Source organism: Bos taurus, chromosome 3 (assembly GCF_002263795.3).
Source record: "Bos taurus isolate L1 Dominette 01449 registration number 42190680 breed Hereford chromosome 3, ARS-UCD2.0, whole genome shotgun sequence".
NCBI lineage: Eukaryota > Metazoa > Chordata > Mammalia > Artiodactyla > Bovidae > Bos > Bos taurus.
Genome location: NC_037330.1, coordinates 117,619,587 through 117,643,486, shown reverse-complemented (window position 1 = coordinate 117,643,486; position 23,900 = coordinate 117,619,587). Strand labels below are relative to the sequence as shown.

The following is a 23,900-nucleotide window of genomic DNA, read 5'->3' as shown; positions in this document are numbered from 1 at the left end:
TTTGAAAAAGAGCTTGCACTATCCTGAGCATGTTCAACAGGCCCAGTTTCCTGTTTGGACAAAAAGCTCTTTTTAGGTGTGTCGGATTTAGAACTCCTGACTCTTTATACCCACTACCACCAAATAAAAGTTTGGTGATGGGCTAGCACCCACCTCCGGAACACTAGCTGTGTTTCTGAAGGCTGACACAGCGTGCCATGCAGCTGCTGGAGGAAGCTGAGCTGAGGAGAGTGCTAGGCGCTCCCGGAGCCACCAGCCTCCTGCTCCAGCCCCAGAGCACAGCTTCTGAAGTCCCCGGGGAGAGAGCCTCCCACCTACCTTGACATTGTCGGACTTCATCTCGACGTCCGTGTAGAGGCCCTTCATGAAGCCAGTCATCCTGATCACCTTCAAAAGAAAAGGCAAGGCCACGGTCGGCACCCCAGGACAGCCCGGGGCTCAGCCGCGTCCACCCCCCCACACTGAGGGCACCGGGCTCTGTCCACACCCAGCCATCCTCCATCTGCTGATATGACACACATTCCAGCGTCTGCCACATGCGGGGGCCTCGTCCTAGGCAGAGTCCGCCTGATCCTCATGGAAGTCAATCTGGCTGCGAGGACAGGTAAATACGATGGACCTGCAGGGCGCTAAGTGGGCACAGGATCTCCCCTGATCCAAGTGCAGGATGTCTGGGAACACTTCCCAGAGCAAAGCCTATCCAAGCTGAGACTGGAGAAGAACTGGGGGAGCATGTGCCAGGCCAGAGAAACAGTCCCACAAGGTCCGGGGCCAAGCGGGTCCGTTCAAGGGGCAGATGGCCTTTGACAGGAGGGGCCTAAGGCCAGGGAGCCAGCAGGGGCCTGACCCAGGTGGCCTTCAAAGCCATTAGGAAATACAGACTCAGCCTCAGGACCACATGGAGGCCCCGAGAGGTCCAAAAGCAGAAACAGGCATCTTTTGAGGGTCGCTCAGAGCAGTGGAAAGCAAGGATCTGGGGAAGAAAGGGGACTTGCTGGCCTGGGTTTCTCCGCACCACTGCATCAATCGCTTCCTGGGACCCTGCAGGGGGGACTGGGGGGAGGGGGTGGTCTGTTGCCACATCACCCTTTTTTGCTCCCCTCACCACTCCCTCTCCCCAGTCAACCTGGACCTCCCAGCTACCCCTCAGGTTTGGTGATGCTTTCTGCCCCTCCCCACCCCCAGACACACCAGGGTCCTCTCAGACCACTGGTTCTCCTGTGGCAGGTCACTATAAAGTCAATGCAATGGGTAGCAGTAAGCCTATTTTTAAAAAATAAAACCGATCGGAAAATATCAGACTGCATCCGTATGTGGTAAGGGTGAATATGCCTATAAGTGTGTGTCCTGGCAGATATAAAGAGTACTTATCACCATAAGACATGCTTTAAAAGAAAAGAACAGACAGTGGCACACTAATACCAAGTTCCTTCTTTAAGACCAAGCTGCAACTGGCTAGCTATACTTCTCAAACCGCTCAACAGCTATGCTGTTATTTCCCCTATAAGACAGGTTGAACATTACGAGTTGTTATTGGGTCATTAAGTTGTGCCCGACTCTGCAACCCCCACGACTGCAGCACGCCAGGCTTTCCTGTATCAAACGGAATATTAAGAGCATCTAATATTCCTAGAATTTCTTCATTTTGCTCCTTTTGAAGTTTTTCTAGTGTGCTGACAGTATAAACTTGTGAGCAATCATTTCCAGCAACAAGAGGCATTAATTTCACAGGATCAATGCTTCAAGTTATGAAAGATACGGAGTTAGCTTAGCAGTAACTAAAACTCTAAAATATGGCAATTTGAACACTATACTCAGGGGTAGTAAAGAATTTTGCTAAGAGAATCGCCATGTATTATTTGAAAACGCTTTCCATATGTCAGTTGTTCTAACATCTTTATCAAATAAGTGGCAATTAACATACTTATGTTTACACAGGTAGAGAAATTACTTTTGACCTTCAGTTCAGTTCAGTCAGTTGTGTCTGACTCTTTTCTACCCCATGAATCGCAGCACGCCAGGCTTCCCCGTCCATCACCAACTCCCAGAATTCACCCAAACTCTTGTCCATCAAGTCGGTGATGCCATCTAGCCGTCTCATCCTCTGTTGTCCCCTTCTCCTCCTGCCCCCAATCCCTCCCAGCATCAGAGTCTTTTCCAATGAGTCAACTCTTCGCATGAGGTGGCCAAAGTATTGGAGTTTCAGCTTTAGCATCAGTCCTTCCAAAGAACACCTAGGACTGATCTTTAGAATGGACTGGTTGGATCTCCTTGCAGTCCAAGGGACTCTCAAGAGTCTTCTCCAACACCACAGTTCAAAAGCATCAATTCTTTGGTGCTCAGCTTTCTTCACAGTCCAACTTTTGACCTTAGATTAGCAAAAAAGCAGACCAGTGGATCCCAATGGAGAACACTGAACTCCTTCCCCACAGTCTAGCTACCTGGCAACGGAGTCGATTCCTGCCTGAACGCTCCTCCCCTCTCCAACCTTGCAGGAGGTGGGGACAGCAGCCACCATGATAATCCCACACCAGGACCCACAGAAAGATGTAGCCCCCCCAGCCTCTTTCCTGGCTTTCTGGTTTCAGTGAGCAAACAGGACTAACACAGAAAATTGAAGTGTCTGGCTGGGACAGCAACCGGTGCAGTCAGCCACTCACCTCCTGGCTAAGTGACTGGATCCCTCCTGGGTCAGAGGACACCACCTGCCCATTTCACAGGAAGAGGTGAGGCCACTCAAGGCCTGGCTCCCCCTAGAGGCTCCCTACACAGCCCTGTCCCACCAGGCTCTCCACACAGCCTTGTCCCTTCCCAGACACTGTCCAGGGCGGTCTAGGTGCTGCACTAGCTTAGGAGGAGAACAAGGAGGCCAGTCAAGACAGCCCTGGGGATGTGGGTCAGTTTTGAGAGTTTTAAGCACAGCTTATAAGCACAGAGAGGTCCATATCATAAGCTAAGAGAGCAAAGACAAGTAAAGCACGTTTGTGGAAGAGTAAGATGCTGAACCTGTTGGAAGGACCGAGAAGTGAAGTTTGAGGATCAACATGGGCAAGAATAGGAGCCTGGGACACCTGCAAGGTGAACCTGATTCCTGAAGCCCAGAGAGCAGGCCTGGGTTCCCAAGGGCAACCCCACACTCGGGCGCACCATGGAAATGGGCGCTGGCACTGGAGTCACAGGAGCCGTGACTGACTCCATTCAGCAGTGACGTTTGCTGTGCACCTTCTGTGTACCGTGCCCGGGATGTGCCAACAAACAAGTCTCCATCACTCAGGAACCCTCCACCAGCGGGCAAGAGAGTGAGACAACTAATCTCAAGGCATGCTCTGCCATCGATCAGCAAATACAGCCCTGCTCTTTTATAGTTATATCCTTCCAGGTCCCCCAACAACCACCTTCAATAAGTCCACCCACAGGCATTGATTAAACATCCAATATGGGGAAGAGCTGACTCATTGGAAAAGACCCTGATGCTGGGAGGGATTGGGGGCAGGAGAAGGGGATGACAGAGGATGAGATGGTTGGATGGCATCACTGACTCAATGGACATGAGTTTGACCAAGCTCCGGGAGATGGTGAAGGACAGGGAAGCCTGGCGGTGCTGCATGCAGTCCATGGGGTTGCGAAGAGTCGGTCAGGACTTAGCGACGGAACAACAATGGGGTGACCACAGCAGAAGCAGGTGGAGGGAATCTTGGGTGGGGCGCTAAGAAAAAAATAATGTCCTTCTGCTGGGATTTGTAAACACTCTCCATCTGCCAGACGCTGCAAGGGAAAAAGAGTCTCAGAAACAGCCCTGCCGGGCTGAGTGGAAGATCTGCTCTAAGAAGAGTAGGGCAGGACGGAAGACATAAGAATGCTCCCCAAGAGCCGGGACACTCCCGGGAAAGGTAGCCCAGGGGATCATCCGTCCCGCCGAGGCCGGGCTCCTCGAGCAGCGTCAGCGCTCGGCGATGCGAGGTCCGATCCCGACGCCAGCTTTGGTCCGAACCCCCCAGCCCCCGCCCCCCGCCCCAACACCGACCGCCGATCCGCATCCCGGAACCCGGGCCCCGACCCCCAGACCTGCACCCTAGCCCGCACCCCGACACCCCACATGGGCCCCGACCCCCGGACCTGCACCCTAGCCCGCACCCGGTCCGCGCACGGGGACCCGGCCCAGACCGCAGTTCCGATCCCGGCCCGGCGCTCACCTCCGTGATGATGTCGTGCAGGTAGCGGAACGGGGGCTTGTTCAGCAGCTTCTCGGTCAGCGGCGGCCTCCGGATCACCTTGCCCAGAGCCTCCTGCGTCCGCTTCACCACCGCCGCGTTCATGGCCGCGCCCCGCCGGCCGCAGAGCCTAAGCCCGGCTCCCGGGCCGCCGCCGGCCCCGCCGCCGCCGCCGCTGCCCGCTCCGGCCTCGACGAGCCGCTCGGGTTCCCATCCCACAGTGCACCGGAGTCCGCCCAGGCGCGTGCGCCGGGCCGAGGCCCTCGGTCGCCAGGGGTGGCGCGACCTTAGCAACGGACGCGCCGCGGGGCCCCGCCCCCTGCTCGGCTGCGCGCGCACGCGGAGGCGCCGATGTGGGTGGGGCTGCGTGCCCGCGGAGTGACGGCGCCCAGGCCCGCCCCTCCAAGCCCCAGCTCAAGGAAGAAGCTTCTCCGCGCGCGACTGAGGAAACCGCCGGAGGACTGGGCGACGGCCACAGCACTTCCGGATTCCCGGTGCCTTTTTCTCAGGTTTAAGGCGAACTGGACTGAGTGCTCTCGAAAAACATGCCCTTTCCTGTATGCTACTTAATACGGCTTCCTGAGCGAGTACTAATGTCTCTGCTAGCAGCCGAGACGTTACTTTGCCAACAAAGGTCCGTCGACTCAAAGTATGGTTTTTCCAGTATTCGTGTATGGATGTGAGAGTTGGACTCCAAAGAAAGCTGAGCGCGGAAGAATCGATGCTTTTGAACTGTGGTGTTGGGAAAAGACTCTTAAGAGTCCCTTGGACTGCAAGGAGATCAAACCAGTCCATCTTGAAGGAAATCGGTCCTGAATATTCATTGGAAGGACTGATGCTGAAGCTGAAACTCCAATATTTTGGCCACCTGATATGAAGATCTGACTCATTTGAAAAGATCCTGGTTCTGGGAAAGATTGAAGGCAGGAGGAGAAAGGTATGACAGGATGAGATGGTTGGATGGCATCACTGACCCAATGGACATGAGTTTGAGTAAGGTCTGGGAGTTGGTGATGGACAGGGAGGCCTGGCATGCTGCAGTCCATGGGGTCGCAAAAAGTCGGACACGGCTGAGTGACTGTAATGAACTGAGTGAGTAACTCCTTTTCTCTGAGTCTCTGTTTCTATAAAGCAGGAGAATCTGTGCCAGCCTACCTAACTCCCAGGGAGGTGAGGACCAAACGATGTGCCAGGGCTCTGTAACCAGCACAAAGCTACACCTTTGTTCTACCCGGTGTTCGTGGTTGTGTCCCATCTGTCTTCCGTCCACCACGCACAGGCACTCAGTAGATCCTTTCCACGCTTTGTGGTCTCTTTTTTAGTTCTTCTCTTGGATACCTTTGGGCTTCCCTGGTGGCTCAGATGGTAAAGAACACCTGCAGTGCAGGAGACCTGGGTTCAATCCCTGGGTTTGGAAGATCCCTCGAAGAGGACATGGCAACCCACTCCAGTATTCTGGCCTGTAGCATCCACATGGACAGGGAAGCCTGGCGGGCTGCAGTCCATGGGGTCACAAAGAGTCCCACACAACTGAGCGATTAAGCATGATGGATACCTTTATAGTTTTTATTTACATTCATTTTTGCCATTTTCAAAGTGCTCCATGCTTTATGTGTTCTTTGCTTATGATGTATCTACATGTGGAGTTTTTAACTTAAAATTTATATCTGATTATTATTGACATTTAATAAAATTCACCCACTTTAAGTGTAGAGATTGATGCATTTTGGTAATTACATACAGTTATGCTACCACCACCACCACCACCCTAACACATTTTCTCCTACTCATTTGCAGTTCATCTCCTCCCCCACGAGCCCTAGGCAACTGCAATTGTCATTATAATCATGCCCATCAAAAGATGAACGGATAAAGATGTGGTACATATACACAATGGAATATTCAGTTCAGTTCAGTTCAGTCGCTTAGTCGCGTCCAACTCTTTGTGACCGCATGAATCGCAGCACGCCAGGCCTCCCTGTCCATCACCAACTCCCGGAGTTCACTCAAACTCATGTCCATTGAGTTGGTGATGCCATCCAGCCATCTCATCCTCTGTTGTCCCCTTCTCCTCCTGCCCTCAATCCCTCCCAGCATCAGAGACTTTACTCAGCCATAAAAGGGAACACATTTGAGTCCCTTCTAATGAGGTGGATGAACCTAGAACCTATTAAACAGAGTGAAGTAAGTCAGAAAGAGAAAGATAAATATTATATTTTAGAACTAACATCCAAAAAAGATGTCCTTTTCATTATAGGGGACTGGAATGCAAAGTAGGAAGTCAAGAAACACCTGGAGTAACAGGCAGATTTGGCCTTGGAGTACAGAATGAAGCAGGGCAAAGGCTAACAGTTTTGTGAAGACAACGCACTGGTCATAGCAAACACCCTCTTCCAACAACACAAGAGAAGACTCTACACATGGACATCACCAGATAGTCAATACCAAAATAAGATTGGTTATATTCTTTGCAGCCAAAGATGAAGAAGCTCTATACAGTGAGCAAAAATGAGACTAGGAGCTGACTGTGGCTCAGATCATGAACTCCTTATTGCCAAATTCAGAATTAAATTGAAGAAAGTAGGGAAAACCACTAGACCATTCAGGTATGACCTAAATCAAATCCCTTACAATTAAACAGTGGAAATAAGAAATAGATTTAAGGGACTAGGTCTAATAGAGTGCCTGATGAACTATGGATGGAGGTTCGTGACATTGTACAGGAGACAGGGATCAAGACCATCCCCAAGAAAAAGAAATGCAAAAAAGCAAAATGGCTGTCTGAGGAGGCCTTACAAATAGCTGTGAAAAGAAGAGACGTGACAGGCAAAGGAGAAAAGGAAAGATATACCCATGTGAATGCAGAGTTCCTAAGAATAGCAAGGAGAGATAAGAAAGCCTTCCTCAGTGATCAGTGCAAAGAAATAGAGGAAAACAACAGAATGGGAAAGACCAGAGATCTCTTCAAGAAAATTAGAGATACCAAGGCAATATTTCATGCAAAGATGGACTCAATAAAGGACAAAAATTTTATGGACCTAACAGAAGCAGGTGATGGCACCCCACTCCAGTCCTCTTGCCTGGAAAATCCCATGGGCGGAGGAGCCTGGAAGGCTGCAGTCCATGGGGTCGCTCAGAGTCGGACACAACTGAGCGACTTCACTTTCATTTTCACCTTCATGCATTGGAGAAGGAAATGGCAACCCACTCCTGTGTTCTTGCCTGCAGAATCCGAGGGATGGGGGAGCCTGGTGGGCTGCCATCTATGGGGTTGCACAGAGTCGGACACTACTGAAGCGACTTAGCAGCAGCAGCAGCAGCAGCAGCAACAGAAGCAGAAGATATTAAGAAGAGGTGGCAAGAATACACAGAAGAACTGTACAAAAAAGATCTTCACAACCCAGATAATCATGATAGTATGATCACTCACTTAGAGCTAGACATCCTGGAATGCAAAGTCAAGTGGGCCTTAGGAAGCATCACTACGAACAAAACTAGTGGAGTTGATGGAATTCCAGTTGAGCTATTTCAAATCCTAGAAGGTGAGGCTGTGAAAGTGCTGCACTCAATATGTCAACAAATTTGGAAAACTCAGCAGTGGCCACAGGACTGGAAAAGGTCAGTTTTCATTCCAATCCCTAAGAAAGGCAAAGCCGAAGAATGCTCAAACTACTGCACAATTGCACTCATCTCACACGCTAGTAAAGTAATGCTTAAAATTCCCCAAGCCAGGCTTCAACAGTACGTGAACCATGAACTTCCAGATGTTCAAGCTGGTTGTAGAAAAGGCAAAGGAACCAGAGATCAAATTGCCAACATCTGCTGGACCATGGAAAAAGCAAGAGAGTTCCAGAAAAACATCTATTTCTGCTTTACTGACTATGCCAAAGCCTTTGACTGTGTGGATCACAATAAACTGTGGAAAATTCTGAAAGAGATGGGAATACCAGACCACCTGACCCACCTCTTGAGAAATTTGTATGCAGGTCAGGAAGAAATAGTTAGAACTGGACATGGAACAGCAGACTGGTTCCAATAGGGAAAGGAGTACATCAAGACTGTATATTGTCACCCTGCTTATTTAACTTATATGCAGAGTACATCATGAGAAATGCTGGGCTGGATGAAGCACAAGCTGGAATCAAGATTGCCGGGAGAAATATTAATAACCTCAGATATGCAGATGACACTACCCTTATGGCAGAAAGTGAAGAAAAACTAAAGAGCCTCTTGATGAAAGTGAAAGAGGAGAGTGAAAAAGTTGGTTTAAAGCTCAGCATTCAGAAAACTAAGATCATGGCATCTGTTCCCATTACTTCATGGCAAATAGATGGGGAATCAGTGGCAAACTTTATTTTGGGGGGCTCCAAAATCACTGTAGATGGTGACTGCAGCCATGAAATTAAAAGACCCTTGCTCCTTGGAAGAAAAGCTATGACCACCCTAGACAGCATATTTAAAAAGCAGAGACATTACTTTGCCAACAAAGGTCCAACTAGTCAAGCTATGGTTTTTCCAGTAGTCATGTATGGATGTGAGAGTTGGACTGTGAAGAAAGCTGAGCGCCAAAGAATTGATACTTTTGAACTGTGGTGTTGGAGAAGACTCTTGAGGGTCCCTTGGACTGCAACCAGTCCATCCTAAAGGAAATCAGTCCTGAATATTCATTGGAAGGACTGTGCTGAAGCTGAAATTCCAATACTTTGGCCACCTGATGAGAAGAAGTGACTCATTTGGCAAGACCCTGATGCTGGAAAAGATTGAAGGCCGGAGGAGAAGGGGATGACAGAGGATGAGATGGTTGGATGGCATCTCCAACTCAATGGACATGAGTTTGGGTAAACTCCGGGAGTTGGTGATGGACAGGGTGGTCTGGCATGCAGTCCATGTGGTCGCAAAGAGTCGGACATGACTGAACGACTGAACTCAACCGAATGCATATATATGGAATCTAGAAAAATGGTACCAAAGAATTTATTTGCAGGGCAGTAATGGAGGAAACAGACACAGGGAACAGACTTACGGACATGGGGCGAGGGGAGGAGAGGGTGAGATGTATGGAAAGAGTAGCATGAAAACTTACATTACCATATGTAAAATAGATAGCCAACGGAAATTTGTTGCATGGCTCAGGAAACAAACGGGCTGTGTATCAACCTAGAGGGGTAGGATACTGTGTATCAACCTAGAGGGGTAGGATGGGAAGGGAGATGGGAGGGAGGTTCAAAAGGGAGGGGATTATATGTATACCTATGGCTGATTCATGTTGAGGTTTGACAGAAAAAAAAAAATTCTATAAAGCAATTATTCTTCAAGAAAAATAATTTTTTTAAAAGTTCACGCCTTTTCTAGTGTGCTGAGTCATCTCTGACTCGGCGACTGCCTGGACTGTAGCCCTCCCATCACCCCACCACTCCCCGGCTCTTCTGTCCATGGAATTTTCCAGGCAAGAATGGAGCAGGTTGCCGTTTCCTGTTCCAAGTGATCTTCCCTACTTATGGGTGGAAGCCTAGTCTCCTGCGTCTTCTGCATTGGCAGGCAGATTCTTTACCACTGTGCCACCTGGGAAGCCCTGTCTTTTCTAGGGTTTCATATAAATAGAATCATGCAGTACATAGTCTTTTGTGTTTAATTCTTTCTCTTATAATGTTTTGAGATTCATTTGTATGTCATTCCTTTTGGCAGCTGAGTAGAATTCCATAGTACAGTTTAGTTATCTGTTTACCAGTTGATGGATATTTGAGTTGCCTGTAGCTTTTTATTTTTGTGACTAATACTACTAAGACCATTCACATACAAGTCTTCACATAAACATTGTTTTAGTTTCTCTTGGATAAATACCTAGGAATAGGACTGCTGGCCTATCTGGTGTGTGTGTGTGCATGCATGTGCGCGCATGTGCATGAAGAATATGCTCAACCTTATAAAATCCTACCATCCTGGTTTTAAAGGGGCTGCACCAGTTTTCATTCCCGTCAGCAACAGATGGGCTTCCCAAGTAGGGCCAATGGTCAAGAATCTGCATGCCAGTGCAGGAGACACAAGAAATATGGATTCGATCCCTGGGTCAGGAAGGTTCCCTAGAGTAGGAAATGGCAACCCACTCCAGTATTCTTGCCTAGAAAATCCCACGGACAGAGGAGCCTGGCAGGCTACAGTCCGTGGGGTCACAGAGGGTCTGACATGACTGAGTGAACATGCACACACACACAGCAACACGTGGGATCTCAGCTGCCTCTTGCCCCTAGTGACACCTGATGCCAGTCTCTTTAATTCTAGTGATCCTAGTACGTATGTGATGTCATCTTATTATGATTTTAATTTGCGTTTATCTAGTGATTACTGATTCTGAGCACTTTTCATGTACTTATTGGACATTGATATATATCTGGTGAAGAGAGCCCAGCAAATGCCATTTAGGCATTTATTAAATAACTGCTGGGTGCTGAGTGCTATAGATGCTGGAGATTTTTACAAGTGGGCTGGCTGTTAGAGACTTTACTGAGAGGCTGAGAGAAGCCTAAGAGTCGACAGCCCACGAGGGAAGGCAATCAATAACTGCCCATGTAGAACTACTCCACGGTCCACGGGGAAGAAAGTTCCTGGAGAACCACACTCTCAGATTTCCTCCTGAGTGGCCCTCGGTTAACCCTGCTTCCCAACTTCCAGGTCCACCCCTTGGCCAGAACGCTTCCATCCTCTGAAAGCTGCCGTATCAAATCTCCCTGTCTCCCAGGAAACCCCACTCTCTACCCTTGGAAGCTGTCGTCTTCCCTTCCATTCCCTCTCTCCCAGCAGTACATTTCCGGGAGTCTGGGTTCTTCAGGCCAAACTTTAATCCCAAAGCCTCGGCAGAGCAGTCCCCTGTGGCATCCGGCGCTTTGGTCCCTTGGGTGATGGTGTTCACTGTGAACTAAGCTCCATCCAGGGCTCCCAGATTCCAGCTGTTCTCCAGATTGTCCATACACTTGGCTTTATCACACACACATCCTCCTTCCCCAAAACAAACCTTCCTTCTTAAACAGTCCATCAAGCCCCTTAAAGAAGAATAAAATAGTTTCCCAAACCGCCTCTTCATTTGGAAGCATCCTCACCCACACTGATACTAATAATTCACACGACAGTGAAGAACAGTATTCACCCCCTTCCTTCCCCTTCCCCGCCTCGGGGGGGGGTCACCCCTGAAAGTCTGTTATTAAAAGGGAAGCCATTGTGAGACTGTGCGCTTCTTCTTGGCTGGGCCCTTAGTTCATGATGATTGGCCCAATGCTCTGAGGTGATTAGGTCCTTAGACAAGGATGCACCTACTCCCTGCCCTCCAGGTGTTAGGGGGAGAGAGAAGGGGCATCCCTGGCACTGGGTGGCCAGGTGGAGCTCCTCTGGGGCCGCTCAAGAAGCAAAGGGCGTTGTGGAGTCTGAGAGCTGGAGCGTCCCACCCAGGCCTCTCCCCCTGTGTGCTCCCTGTGGCCAAGCTGGGAGCCCCCTCCTCTGAGCTTTGAACCCTGGCTGTGGTTGTCCTGAGCAGGGTGGGGCAAAGGGGGCACTCAGGGAGGCCTCTGACCCCAAGCACCCAGCCTTCTCAACAGACACTCCCCAGCCTCATGCCCAGAAAATCCACGCCGGGCGGAATCCTCCTCTGGGCCCTGGAGCAGGCAGGGCCGCTGTGGCCAGTTACTGACTGGTCTGAGGAGTAAGGGTGCAGGCGTGGCTGTGGAGAGCCCTCTGGCCCTCAGGGCCCACCAAGGAGCCCAGCCAGTGCCACCTGAGGGGAGTCCTGGCTCCAATTTCTCCCACAACCTGGGGACAGCAAGTGGCCTTCCAGGCTGAGGAGGCCTTATAGGGGCCCGAGGTCATAGGTCCTGCTACTTCCTGTGAGGCCACAAGAGAGGGTGTGAGATCTGAGAAGGTCTGGGACCAGGAAGCAGGCTCGCCTCACTCCACTGAGGGCCTGTCCCCGGGGAGCTGGCTGTGGAATGGACATGAGTCCCTGCGGGTCGTGTCCTTAACGCTGTCCCTAGGTGAGTCTACACCCTCACCCCAAAGGCAAGCCGGCCCTGGGGTGGCAGGGCTAGCGATGCAGCTAAGGACTCCTGAACAACAACAAGAAAAGAGATCTGGAACCAGGGCCTCGGGAATAGGGCAGGGAAGAGGAAGGGGTGGGAGGCCAGCCTGGAGCCCCCAGTTCTGGGAGCTGGCTGCAGGGGTTGGGGGGGAGGTGTCTGTAACCTGAATTCCCTCTAAGCTCCTCAGAGTCATGAAAGGATTAGAGAAAAAGGCAGGAACATTTTTTTTTTAAGTGTCATTCATAACAAAAGATAATTGATTAAATATCAATAACTTGAGAAAATAACAGCTGAGAAAGTGTTTGAAACATAAAAGCCTGGCAGGAGATGCTTCTGAAATCAGCAATGTCTGAAAGAATGAATGAGATAGCCGTGGCCATGACTCACCCTGGGAGAGAAAGTCCACAAAGCAAGGTGGCTTCCAACCCCACCTCCCCTTGCCTGAGAGGCGAACATTCCTAGAGACAAAGGCCCACAGAGGTAGAGAGGCACGACCCCTGAGCTGCACATCCGAGAAGAGCCCAGAATGTAGGTCAGCCAGAGACAGGTACCAGGACAGAAGTGGCCGGAGCCTGGGGACAGCCTCCCCAGGCCTGGGGCCCCGACAGGCTCAGAAGAGCAGGCATCAGTCTGTATGGCCAGCCAGGCGCCTCGCTGTGTACTCCAGCATCGAAACCTCAAGGTAACTGACATCATTCTGTGAAACCCGAAGGGCCTGCCTAGAAGGCGTTGCCCCCTCCTCTCCAAGTGAGCCTGGATACAACACCTTTTATCTGTTCCTGAGCTTCTAGGATCATTTCTGCCGCAGGACCTTGGTGACTTGCAGGTCCTTTCAGCTGAATAACACTCACGCCCCAGATCCTCATATGGCGGCATCCTTGCCATTGTCTGGGTCTCAGAGATGGCGAAAGTAAACCACACCTGGAACTTGCCTGGCGATCCAGTGGTTAAGACTGTGCACTTCCAATGCAGAGGCATGGGTTCCATCCTTGGTTGGGGAGCTCAGATCCCACAGGGCATGTGGCATGGCCAAAAAATAAAACATAAACAAAAAAAGTACACCACATGAGAACACTCCAGCCTGTTATCTTGATTTTCTTCAAAGCACTTATCACCGTCTGGAAGTAATTTTTTATTCATATCTGCCTTTTTGTTTTCTGTCTTGTCTCCCACACAGTCACCCCCAGAAAGTGAGTTCCTTGATACAGGTCGATTTGCTCAGCCCTGAATCCCTATACTTACTTCCACACTGTCAGGCATACATAATACTCAATACCTGTTTGCCAAATGCTGAATAGATGATGCTGTTAGTACAATGGCTTTTTCCTAAGCGCTCTTAATATGGTTTAATTATACCACAAGTTTAAATGAAAACACCAAAGTAAGGTGCTACATAGACAATATGATCTCAGTTATGTGAAGTGTCTCCTGTGCGAGTGTGTGAATAAGTCCAGCAGTTTCAAGGTTTCAGACGTGATCTTGGAGTTGGGTCATGGGACATTTCCTCTGCTTCTTTGTACTTCATTGTGATTTAGATGTATTTCTCAATAAATAATAGTTTTCAATCAAAAAAAAGTTAAAAGTTGTTGGAAGAGGCCCCCTCCTAGGGAGAAGCACAGTATTGATGCCTTGTTGGTAAATGCCCTGGATGGCCGCTTCTACCCCATTCAAGTGGAACTGTGTCCATCAGGGTCACAATGAGACTGACATTTACCTGGTCCTGGGGTGAGCTCCCCAAATCAGAGTGACCAGCTGTCACTTTACCTGTAACCAGCCCTGTGATTTTCATCCATTCTGGCTTTAATCCTTGTCTATTTCACCAGGAAAGTGAGGGATTGGAATCAAATAAGCTCAAACACGGGCTTCCCTTATGGCTCAGCTGGTGAAGAACCTGCCTGCCATGTAAGAGACCTAGTTTCATCCCTGGATCAGGAAGATCCCCTGGAGAAGGAAAAGGCTAACCCGCTCCAGTATTCTGGCCTGGAGAATTCCATGGACTGTTAGTCCATGGCATCACAAAGAGTCAGACAAGACTGAGCAGCTTTCACATTCAAGTTCAAACACCGGTTCCAATAATTTCCCTAAAGACAAACCCTTTTAGAAACGCCCCACAGAAGAGTGGAGGCAGGGCCAGGAGTCCACCAATATTCCTACAAAGGAGGGTCTCCCAGGACCTGGGGACCTGACGGAGAGACCTTGAATCCATGAAGACACATAGAGAGTAACTGGGGCACCTTCCTGGAGTGGGGGTTCGTGGCTTCCGTCTTACTTGCACAGGGGAGGGCTGGTCCTCAGACGAAGGGCGAGAATCAGCTGCCGTCAGAATCCCCAGCAAGCCGTTTCCAGAACAGTCTGGTTAACTAGTGTCCAAAGTCAGCCTCTGAGTACCCGAAAGCACGAGTACAGCTCATGTGACGCGGGGCCTCCTGCCAGGGTAGGTGCCACAAGGAGGGCAGGCTGGCAGGTGCCGAGCTCCGGGGTACCCCACCTCCTCCCCGTGCCCAGCCTGCCACAGAGCTTACCAACCACTCCTGACGGAGGAGTTGAAGCACACAGCTTCTGTCTGAATGATATAAAGCCTGAGTTTTCCCCCAGAACTATGCCAGCCTACCACTCCCGCATGACCTGTGGCCTCCCACTGGCTTGTGGGTCCCTTCTTGGGGAGCCTCCTCTGATCTGTATTCCACGGTGCCTCACCAGGGGGCATGCGGATACCCGTCAGCTTCCTCCGGGCGGCACTTCAGTGAGAATTGTGTAGCTTGGGTGTGCAGTGTCTCCTCCCCACTACAACACAAGCTCCAGGCAGGCAGGAGCCGTTTCCACCGTCTCCTCCAGTTCCACAGGGAATCTCGGCGGAACTGAGCCAGAGTCCGGAGCCACGGATTCCACAGGGAATCTCGGCGGAACTGAGCCAGAGTCCGGAGCCACGGATTCCACAGGGAATCTCGGCGGAACTGAGCCAGAGTCCGGAGCCACGACGGGACGCTGTGGGCGGCCACCCAAAGCCTGCTCCGCAGGACTGTTGGTCCTTGTTGGCTCCCAGCTAAGCTCCTCTCTGGGGAGACTTAACCAAAGGGGCTTACCTCACTCCTTGGGAGGACTCCAGGGAGTCCACGTGTGAGTTGGGGATACAGACCCGCTTTCCCAGGGGCCACCACCTAATATAGTTGCTGTCAGGAGGGGCCTGAGGAAGTGGTTGGTAACCTGAGAGTTTGAAGCTGAGTCAAACTGGCCAGCTGAACTGAAATGGTCACAATTTTCATAAGAGGGAGAAATCACCTGGTGATTTCTGAGCGCCTGGTGCCCTGTGAGAAATCACCCCAGCGCTGGAGGGATGGGGGTCCAGCAGGGGGCGCTATCTGCAGTACTTGAAAGGACCCCCGGGTTGCCAGGACGGTGGATAAAGACCATGAAGCCCAGGGCTGAGAGTCAGAGGACCTCCTTGGCAGGCTGTAAAGAAACTAAAACTCTTGTCTCTTGAAGCCAAAGGTCAGAAATAGCCGAGGCTCTGGTTCAAAAATCATTTTAAGGGCTCCAGAGGTTTGTTTCTCAACTCCAGGAAGACCGGTGTGCCAAGAGGAAGTGTCTGATTCGGGATGGAATAGGACTGAGATTTTGAAGACGAAGACATCTGGATTGATGTGCTCAAATATCAAAAATCCTGGATCTCCCCTGGAATCTTCTGGTCTTACAGAAGAGGCCCACTCCTCCCTGCCAAGGGCTAGCGTTTCCCCTTTTCTTGAGACGACACAGAGGTCACTGCATGAAAGACAACACACTCCCTTCTTGGGGTCTTCCCCGTTAGCCCCCTGCTGGCCCCAGACCACTCACTAGGGTCAAGTCACAACATCTCCGGTCTGGGCCTGCTGGGCCCACTAAGGGAGGAAGGGGCTAGACCCCACAGGAGCGGCAGGACCCAGCAGAGCCTGGAGACCGCACATGGGACTCATCCCAGCGTGCCCTCTGCAGGGGATGGGATGAAGAGCTGGATAAGGGAGAGTTGGTCAAGACGGGAGGACTTTCCCAACATGGGATTTATGACCCTGGCAAGGGCCCTGGGAGATGGAACTAACCATGTTAGTTCTTTGTCTGGTTCTTGAAAGCCTACACAAAGCCATGGCCTTCACTAAAAGAAGGAAAACCACCAGCCCTGCCATGGGAGACGGTGGAGGAAAGGGTTGAAGGGCTCAGAGAATTAGGCCTGCTAGAGTTGATAAAGTGAGGCCAGCATACCCACCAGCTGACTTGCTTCCATGGAAGGTCCTGGTGGAGCTTTTTTTTTTAAATTGATTTGTTTGTTTACTTATCTGTTTTGGCTGTCCTGGGTCTTCGTTGAGGCACGCCAGGTCTTTACCTGCAGTGTGCAAACTCATGTGTGGCGTGTGGTCTCCAGTTGCTGTTCAGTTGCTCAGTCGTGTCTGACTCTTTGCAACCCCATGGACTGCACAGGCTTCCCTGTCCTTCACTATCTTCCAGAATTTGGTCAAAATCATGTCCACTGAGTCAGTGATACCATCCAACCATCTCATCCTCTGTTGTCCCCTTCTCCTCCTGCCCTCAATCTTTCCCAGCATCAGGGTCTTTTCCAATGAGTCAGCTCTTCACATCAGGTAGCCAAAGTATTGGAGCTTCAGCTTTAGCATCGGTCCTTCCAATGAATATTCAGGGCTTATTTCCTTTAGGGTGGACTGGTTGGATCTCCTTGTAGTTCAAGGGACTCTCAAGAGTCTTCTCTAGCACCACAGTTTGAAAGTGTCAATTCTTTGGCACTCAGCCTTCTTTACGGTCCAACTCTCACATCTGTACATGACTACTAGAAAAACCATGGCTTTGACTGGAGGTATGTTTGTTAGCAAAATGATGTCTCTGCTTTTTAGTATGCTGTCTAGGTTTGTCATAGCTTTGTCTGAACAGGGATCAAACCTGGGTCCCTTGCATTGGGAGCGTGGGGTCTTAGCCACTGAACCACTGGGGAAGTCCCCAGGATCACTTCTTTTACCGCAGCAATGACTGGTGAGGCATGTACTCAGCTGTGGCAGGAGATGCTGTTGTAAGTCTGGGCTCCCTGCTAACAAAGGGGATGCTGGGTTCTCAGAACAATAGACGCCAGGTAGCGATGCTGAAAGATCAGAAACAAGGCAGATACAATTACAGTCAAGAGCGACAAAGTTGGGGTGGTAGCCAGGAGGAGCTGGCATGCAGACAGCTATGAAAACGGCTAAGAGAGCACAACGTTCCTGGGGGCCAGATGGACGGGCAGTCAATGAGGTTTAAGCAACCGAAGAAAGATAACCCAGAGGTTTAGAGTATCCGCCCCAACAAAATGCCTCAGTCCCTTCCTTTTCAGACTTGGACCCCACTGCCTGATGGAAGGCCCCGATTCCCATCACTGCCACTGTATGCAGTTGCAGTCCTGAGTGGTCTTTCTCCAGACAGACCTAAGTTCACTCATCCAGCTAATGTTACACTGGGGGAGGACATATATAGGCCCAGGGGACCTGAAGCACCATATTGACCCCTATTAGAATGAGGGCATTCAGGGTCAGTGGTAAAGAGTCTGGACCAAGGTTTGCTTAGGTTAGGGTTAGGTTTGTTCAGATTTTGTGAGGTCCTCTGAATCTATCGACCCAGCTGGTCATCATTTCCCAAGCTCTTAAATGCACAGTCGAAACGGACATATCACCAGGTGGGATAACCCCCGTGTTGTCCAGGTCCTTAGACTGTGGAATAAGAGCTACAGCAGGGAGGAAGGCTGCGTGGGAGCCCCCGATACGGCCCCTCCCCAAGCTGAGCCACAAGGGTGAACCCAAATGATACCGTATACCGGCGTGAGTGAACGGTGCTAGGAATGGTTCTACCCCCTCTTAAAATGGATCGTCTTCCCCATCACATATCCATTTATCAGTCTAGCTCCTATAAAATTCAGATGGATCCTGGACAATGACAGTGGGTGCAAACCCACTGCAAACCCAAGCAAGCAGTAGCCCCAGTCATGATGTCTTTGCTAGAGCAGGTCAGCACGATCTCAGATCCGTGGGCCACACTTTTCCATCCCTACTAAGAAGGAGGACCAGTTCACATTCATTTAGGAAGGACATGAGGACACACTGATGGTCTTGCCCCGGGGTTATGTTAACTCTTTTCCCTCTGTAGAACATGGTCTGGACTGTCTGGGCTGGACTACATGGTCTGGACTGTCTGGGCACTCAGCATGACATCATATTGGTCCAGCATATTGATGGTATTATATTAATTAAGCTGGATGAGCAAGAGGAAAACATATCAGAGACTTTGGTAAGATCTGCGTGCTGCAGAGGGTGGGGGAGAAATCATGGGATGATTCAGGATACTGAAATGCCAACATTTAAGAGTCCAGTGCTTTACAGCATAGCAAACATCTGCTCCAAAAGAAAGGACAGATACTACATCTCGTGCTCTGCACCACTAAGAAGGACCCGCGATGCCTGGTAGCCTCTTTGGATGCTGGAGGCAGCACGGGCCACACGCGGGAATAATGCCTGAATACATTTGCCGACAAAGGTCCATCTAGTCAAAGCTATGGTTTTTCCAGTAGTCATGGATGGAAATGAGACTTGGACCGTAAAGAAGACTGATCGCTGAAGAATCGATGCTTTTGAATTGTGGTGCTAGAGAAGAACTCTTGAGTCCCTTGACAGCAGGGAGATCAAACTAATCAATACTAAAGGAAATCAACCCTGAATATTCATTGGGAGGACTGACGCCAAAGCTCCAATACTTTGGCCACCTGATGCAAAGTGCCGACTCATTAAAAAAGACCCTGATGCTGGGAAATATCGAAGGCAGGAGGAGAATAGGGCGACAAAGGATGAGATGATTGGATGGCATCACCGACTCAATGGACATGAAATTGGACAAACTGGGAGTTAGTGAAGGACAGGGAAAGCTGCAGTCCTTGGGGTCACAAAGAGTTGGACACGACTAAGCAACAGCAACGACAAAAACAACGCTTACCCAGTGGCTCTGGGAAAAGTCCCAGCGCAGCTCTGAGTGGGTCCCAGGCCCGAAAAAATTCTAGCAGATGCAGACTGTGGTATAACCATCCCTACCACTTACACCATGCAATCTGGAAGGTTCTGTGGTTATAGAGGTATGCTGGGAAAAGAAGCTGTGTTCCTTTAAAGCATTCAGTTCAGTTCAGTCGCTCAGTCGTGTTCAACTCTTTGTGACCCCATGAATCACTGCACGCCAGGCTTCCCTGTCCATCACCAACACCCAGACCTTACTCAAACTCATGTCCATTGTGTCGGTGATGCCATCCAACCATCTCATCCTCTGTCGCCCCCTTCTCCTCCTGCCTTCAATCTTTCCCAGCATCAGGTCTTTTCATATAAGTCAGTTCTTTGCATCAGGTGGCCAAAGTATTGGAGCTTCAGCTTCAGCACAGTCCTTCCAATGAATATTCAGGACTGATTTCCTCTGGGATGGACTAAGTCTGTGGTAATATTATGACAAGCTCCTGCAGGAGAATCGCAGAAGCCTAGGGTTCTGGAGCATGGCCACACGCTACCTGCAGCCCAAACCAACAGCCTTCATGCCAGCATGCCTCTGTGCCCCAGCAGAGATGGAGCGCCTGACCATGAAATGCCAAGCAGTCACCATGCCACCAGACCCTCCAAGTCACATGGTCAGGCACAGCCAATAGCAACCCCCGGAAGAAGAAAGTGGTACTTCAGGAGAGGGCACAAGCAAGACCAGAGGACAGAAGTGAACCACATGAAGGACTTCCCTGGTCATCCAGTTGTTAAGAATCTGCCTTGCAATTCAGGGGACTCGAGTTCAATCCCTGGTCAGAGAACAAAGCTGCAGGGCAAGTAAGCTTGTGTGACGGAACCACTGAGCCCGCATTCCACAACTGGAAGTCCGTGTGGCCCAACAAAGATCCCCGTGATGCCGCTAAGACCGGACTCGGCTAAACGAACAAATAAATAAATTTTTTTTAAAGTAAACCACCTAAACCCAGACCCTCACATCACCCACCGCTCTTGTCCCCATTGCTGTACCTCAGCTCCACTTATTGCCGTGTTGGGTTGGGGTGGCTCCACCCACAGAGGAGGATGCATTTCCAACAGGAACGGGCTGGCAAAAGGTGCCTGAGAATAGCAGCTGCCACACTCCAGCCTCACTCAGTTGTCTCTGAAAGGCAGAGGTGAAGGGAAGTAGTCCCAGTCTCCCAGGTAGGAGACACGTGATGCGTTCATTCACTGTCGCTGCTGCGGTAAATTTCCACAAACGTTAAAGCAATGGAAGTTTAGCATCATGCAATCCCGAAGGTTAGAAATCCCAAACGGGTCTCACTGGGCTAAAACCCAGGTGCTGCGAGGGCTGTGTTCTTTCTGGAGACTCAGGGAGAATCCACTTCCTTGACTTTTCCAGCTCCTAGAAGCCACCTGGGCTTGTTGGCTAGTGACTCCTTTCCAGCCGTCACATCATTTCAACCTCTGCTTCCACCGTCACACCTTCTCTGACTGACTCTCCTGCCTCCGTGTCTAACTTTTAAGGACACTTATGATTAAGTTGGTGCTTCCCAGGTGGCTTGGTGGTAAAGAATCTCTGCCGATGCAGAAGATGCTACATTGATCCCTGGTTCCATCCCTGGGTCGGGAGGATCCCCTGGAGGAGGGCATGGCAACCCAATCCAGTATTCTTGCCTGGAGAATCCCACAGAGAGAGGAGCCTGGCGGGCTACAGACACGAAGAGTTGGATGTGACTGAAGTGACTTAGCATGCACGCACACGATTCAGTTGAGCCTGCCCAGGTAACTTGAGATTTCCTTCTCATCTCAAACTCCTCAACTGATATGTGCCAGCCTGGATGGGAGGGGAGTTTTGGGGAGAATGGATGCATATATATGTACGGCTGAGTCCCTTCACTGTTCACCTGAAGCTATCACAACACTGTTAATCAGCTATGCTCCAATATAAAATAAAAAGTTTCAAATAATAAATAAAAGAAAATTCATGCTTGGGAAAAAATCCTCAACTTAAGACATCTGCACAGTCCCTTTGGCCATGAACATATTCAGAGGTTCTAGGGATCAGGTCGTGAAAATCTTTAAAGGTCATGATTCTGCCCACCACCCTTGGGGAGCACACTTAGCCATTCATTGTGTATAGAGAGGGAAGCGACCTGACTTTATTCAAACCCATGGACAGTGACTAAAGGCTTGGCTGCCACTAGTCTGGGCCTGGAAGGATTCGAAGATTGAGGGCACGAGTTCTGTGGAGGGGCATGTGTGTCGATCAGCCCTGGTGAGTGTCATGACGTGAAGACCTTCGTTTCCCACTGACACCCACCAGAAAACACCCACCAGGAACAGGCAATGACCGACAAGGTAGACAAATGGTTTGACCAGCTGAAGTCAACATGCCCCTGCCATTGGCCATTCAGAAGTCAGCCGCAGTGGCGGGAAATAGGATGGCCTGGGCCCAGCCACATCAGCTCCTGCCCGCCGAGGCTGGACCGGTCAGCCTCTGCTGAAGCTCAGCCGACAACACCAGGAGCCGGAGCTGGCCTCCACCCGCTCACTATCCCTTGAGGAATCTCACAGGCCACTCGGTGGAAAGCTTTTTGGCCATGTGAATTATGAAACCAGACTTTTCCGGACTTTTTGGCCATGTGAATTATGAAACCCAAGCCACCATTCTGCACAGTATACACCACACACATTTGCAGGATAAGAAAAAAAATAAAAACAAACCAAAGCTGCTCAGGGTTGCATCTCCTGAGAGATCTTCAACTCCCACCTCTGCTGGTCCCCACAGCCCACTTATCCAACCCCTTTCTCGGGCCACATTCTGTGGTTCCTTTTTTTATGGCTGAGCCCTGTGGCATATGGGATCTTCATTCCTCAACCAGGGATCAAACCCACGCTCCCTGCATTGGAAGCGTGGAATCCTAACCACTGGACCGCCAGGAAGCCCCACTGGGGATCATTTTGATGATCAAACTTCAGAGGCCCTTAGCCCCTCCCCCACCGTGCCTGACCCCCTCCCCACCAACCTCAGTCTTTCTCCTTGACTTTGTCCATCACGCTGGTCTCTGATCCCCCCAAACAAGCCTGTTTACCACCTTCTAAATAAGGTTTGATATGCCCTTCCTTCTGATGTGCTCGCCTACAAATCAAATCAACACTGTAAGAACAAAAACAGCCGGAGAAACAGGAAAATAACATTCATATTAATTCCCACAATATTCACTGCACGGCCAAGAAAAAGCCGAGACAGAGATCCAGGGGTGATGTGTTCCTAAGAAAGGCAGTATACAGCTAACGGTTTAAACGTTAGTCTCGTCCTTTCGCTTTGTTCAATCAATGCAAACAGATGAACTTTATATGTGCCCAACAGCTGTTAGAGATGTAAGACAGGTAACAGGAGGCATGATACCAGCTGCCGGAAGAAAGCGGGGCTGGTCCAGCTGAGACTCCTGGTGGGTCCACGTGCATGGAATAGTTCAAGAGTTAAATCAACTGTTTTTATTGTAAGTGCAATGAAATTTTATGAACGGACTAAAACCAGTTCCACTTTCTGGGACTTAGTAGGCTCTCGGCAAATGCTGAGTGCTCTGGGCTTGTCTTTCCTTGAGGCTCTCCGCCATGTGCAAGAGCTGAACCTGGTGCCTGCTAGGTGTCCACCACCACCAAGAATGGGGGCATTCACAGGCCTGAATCGCAGGTACCAGCAAGGAGTGATGTTTTCAGGGTATTTCCATTGCACCCTGTCAACTTTATGTCTAAAGAGAGGGCTTACGTTATCACTGAGAAGGAGGAAACCAGAGTCTTACCAATTTTTCAGAAAGAAAGGAGGTTTACGTAAGAGCCATGGCCAAGCTTCCTTCCCACCTGCTAAGCCCCCAGCACTTCTCTGAAAAACAACTCGGCCTGCTGGAGGTACATTTCAGATCTCCCACACAAAGAGAACAAAGGCTTCGTCCTCTGCAAGAAGGTGGTTGCAGAAAATGGGTCAGTCTTTTGATGCCAGTGAGTCCTTTGATGCTGGTGAGTCTTTTGATGCTGGTGAAAGATGCTAGTCCCTCGTGATAGGCATACATACACACACACACACACACACAGGCCATGCAGCTAGAGGCCTAGAGCCACCAGGGATGCACATGTTTCTTCCAGGAACCACTTGCTTAGCCTGAGAACCCTCCAAGGACCTGGAAGGACAATTCCCAGTAATGGGAGCTCAATGTGCAAGCCTTCAGGGAGCTCCTTTATTGGCCAGCTAAGGGCGCGTAGAGGAGAGTTCATCTCTGGACTGACACACATGTGGCCTGAAATCTTGGTGACCTGAATATCAAGGGGAGGGAGGGGAATATTGAGGGGAAGATTGGGGACAAACGAGTTCAACAGAAACAAAGCAAGAAGCTTTGGTAGGACGAAGTGGAGCTCGTCCTTGGAAAAACAGGGAGTGAGTTTCAAACAGGTGTGAGAACAGGGCTTCCTTGGTGGCTCAGCTGGTGAAGAATCTACCTGCGATGCGGGAGACCTGGGTTTGATCCCTGGGTTGGGAAGATCCCCTGGAGCAGGGAAGGGCTACCCACTCCAGTATTCTGGCCTGGAGAATTCCTTGGACTATACAGTCC

General features: G+C 50.3%; 2 protein-coding genes across 9 annotated transcripts in view; one reads left to right on the top strand and one right to left on the bottom strand.

Moving 5' to 3' along the window:
• TRAF3IP1 (TRAF3 interacting protein 1) overlaps window positions 1-4,438 on the bottom strand; it is a 60,386-nt gene extending 55,948 nt beyond the window's left edge. For 7 of the 8 annotated variants that reach the window (XM_024985836.2, XM_059882362.1, XM_059882371.1 and 4 more), the window contains exons 1-2: window positions 4,194-4,438; window positions 319-387 (exon numbers count right to left, since the gene is read on the bottom strand). In XM_024985836.2, the coding sequence (XP_024841604.1) occupies window positions 319-387; window positions 4,194-4,316 (192 nt within the window). In that variant the 5' untranslated portion in view covers window positions 4,317-4,438. The remainder of the gene's footprint in view (window positions 1-318; window positions 388-4,193) is intronic. The other variant, NM_001192044.3, reaches the window with a different exon arrangement.
• Window positions 4,439-4,562: 124 nt separating this feature from the next.
• LOC132344957 (uncharacterized) overlaps window positions 4,563-23,900 on the top strand; it is a 29,082-nt gene continuing 9,744 nt past the window's right edge. The window contains exon 1 of the mRNA XM_059885250.1: window positions 4,563-5,303. The gene's annotated coding sequence lies outside the window, so the exon portion shown is untranslated. The remainder of the gene's footprint in view (window positions 5,304-23,900) is intronic.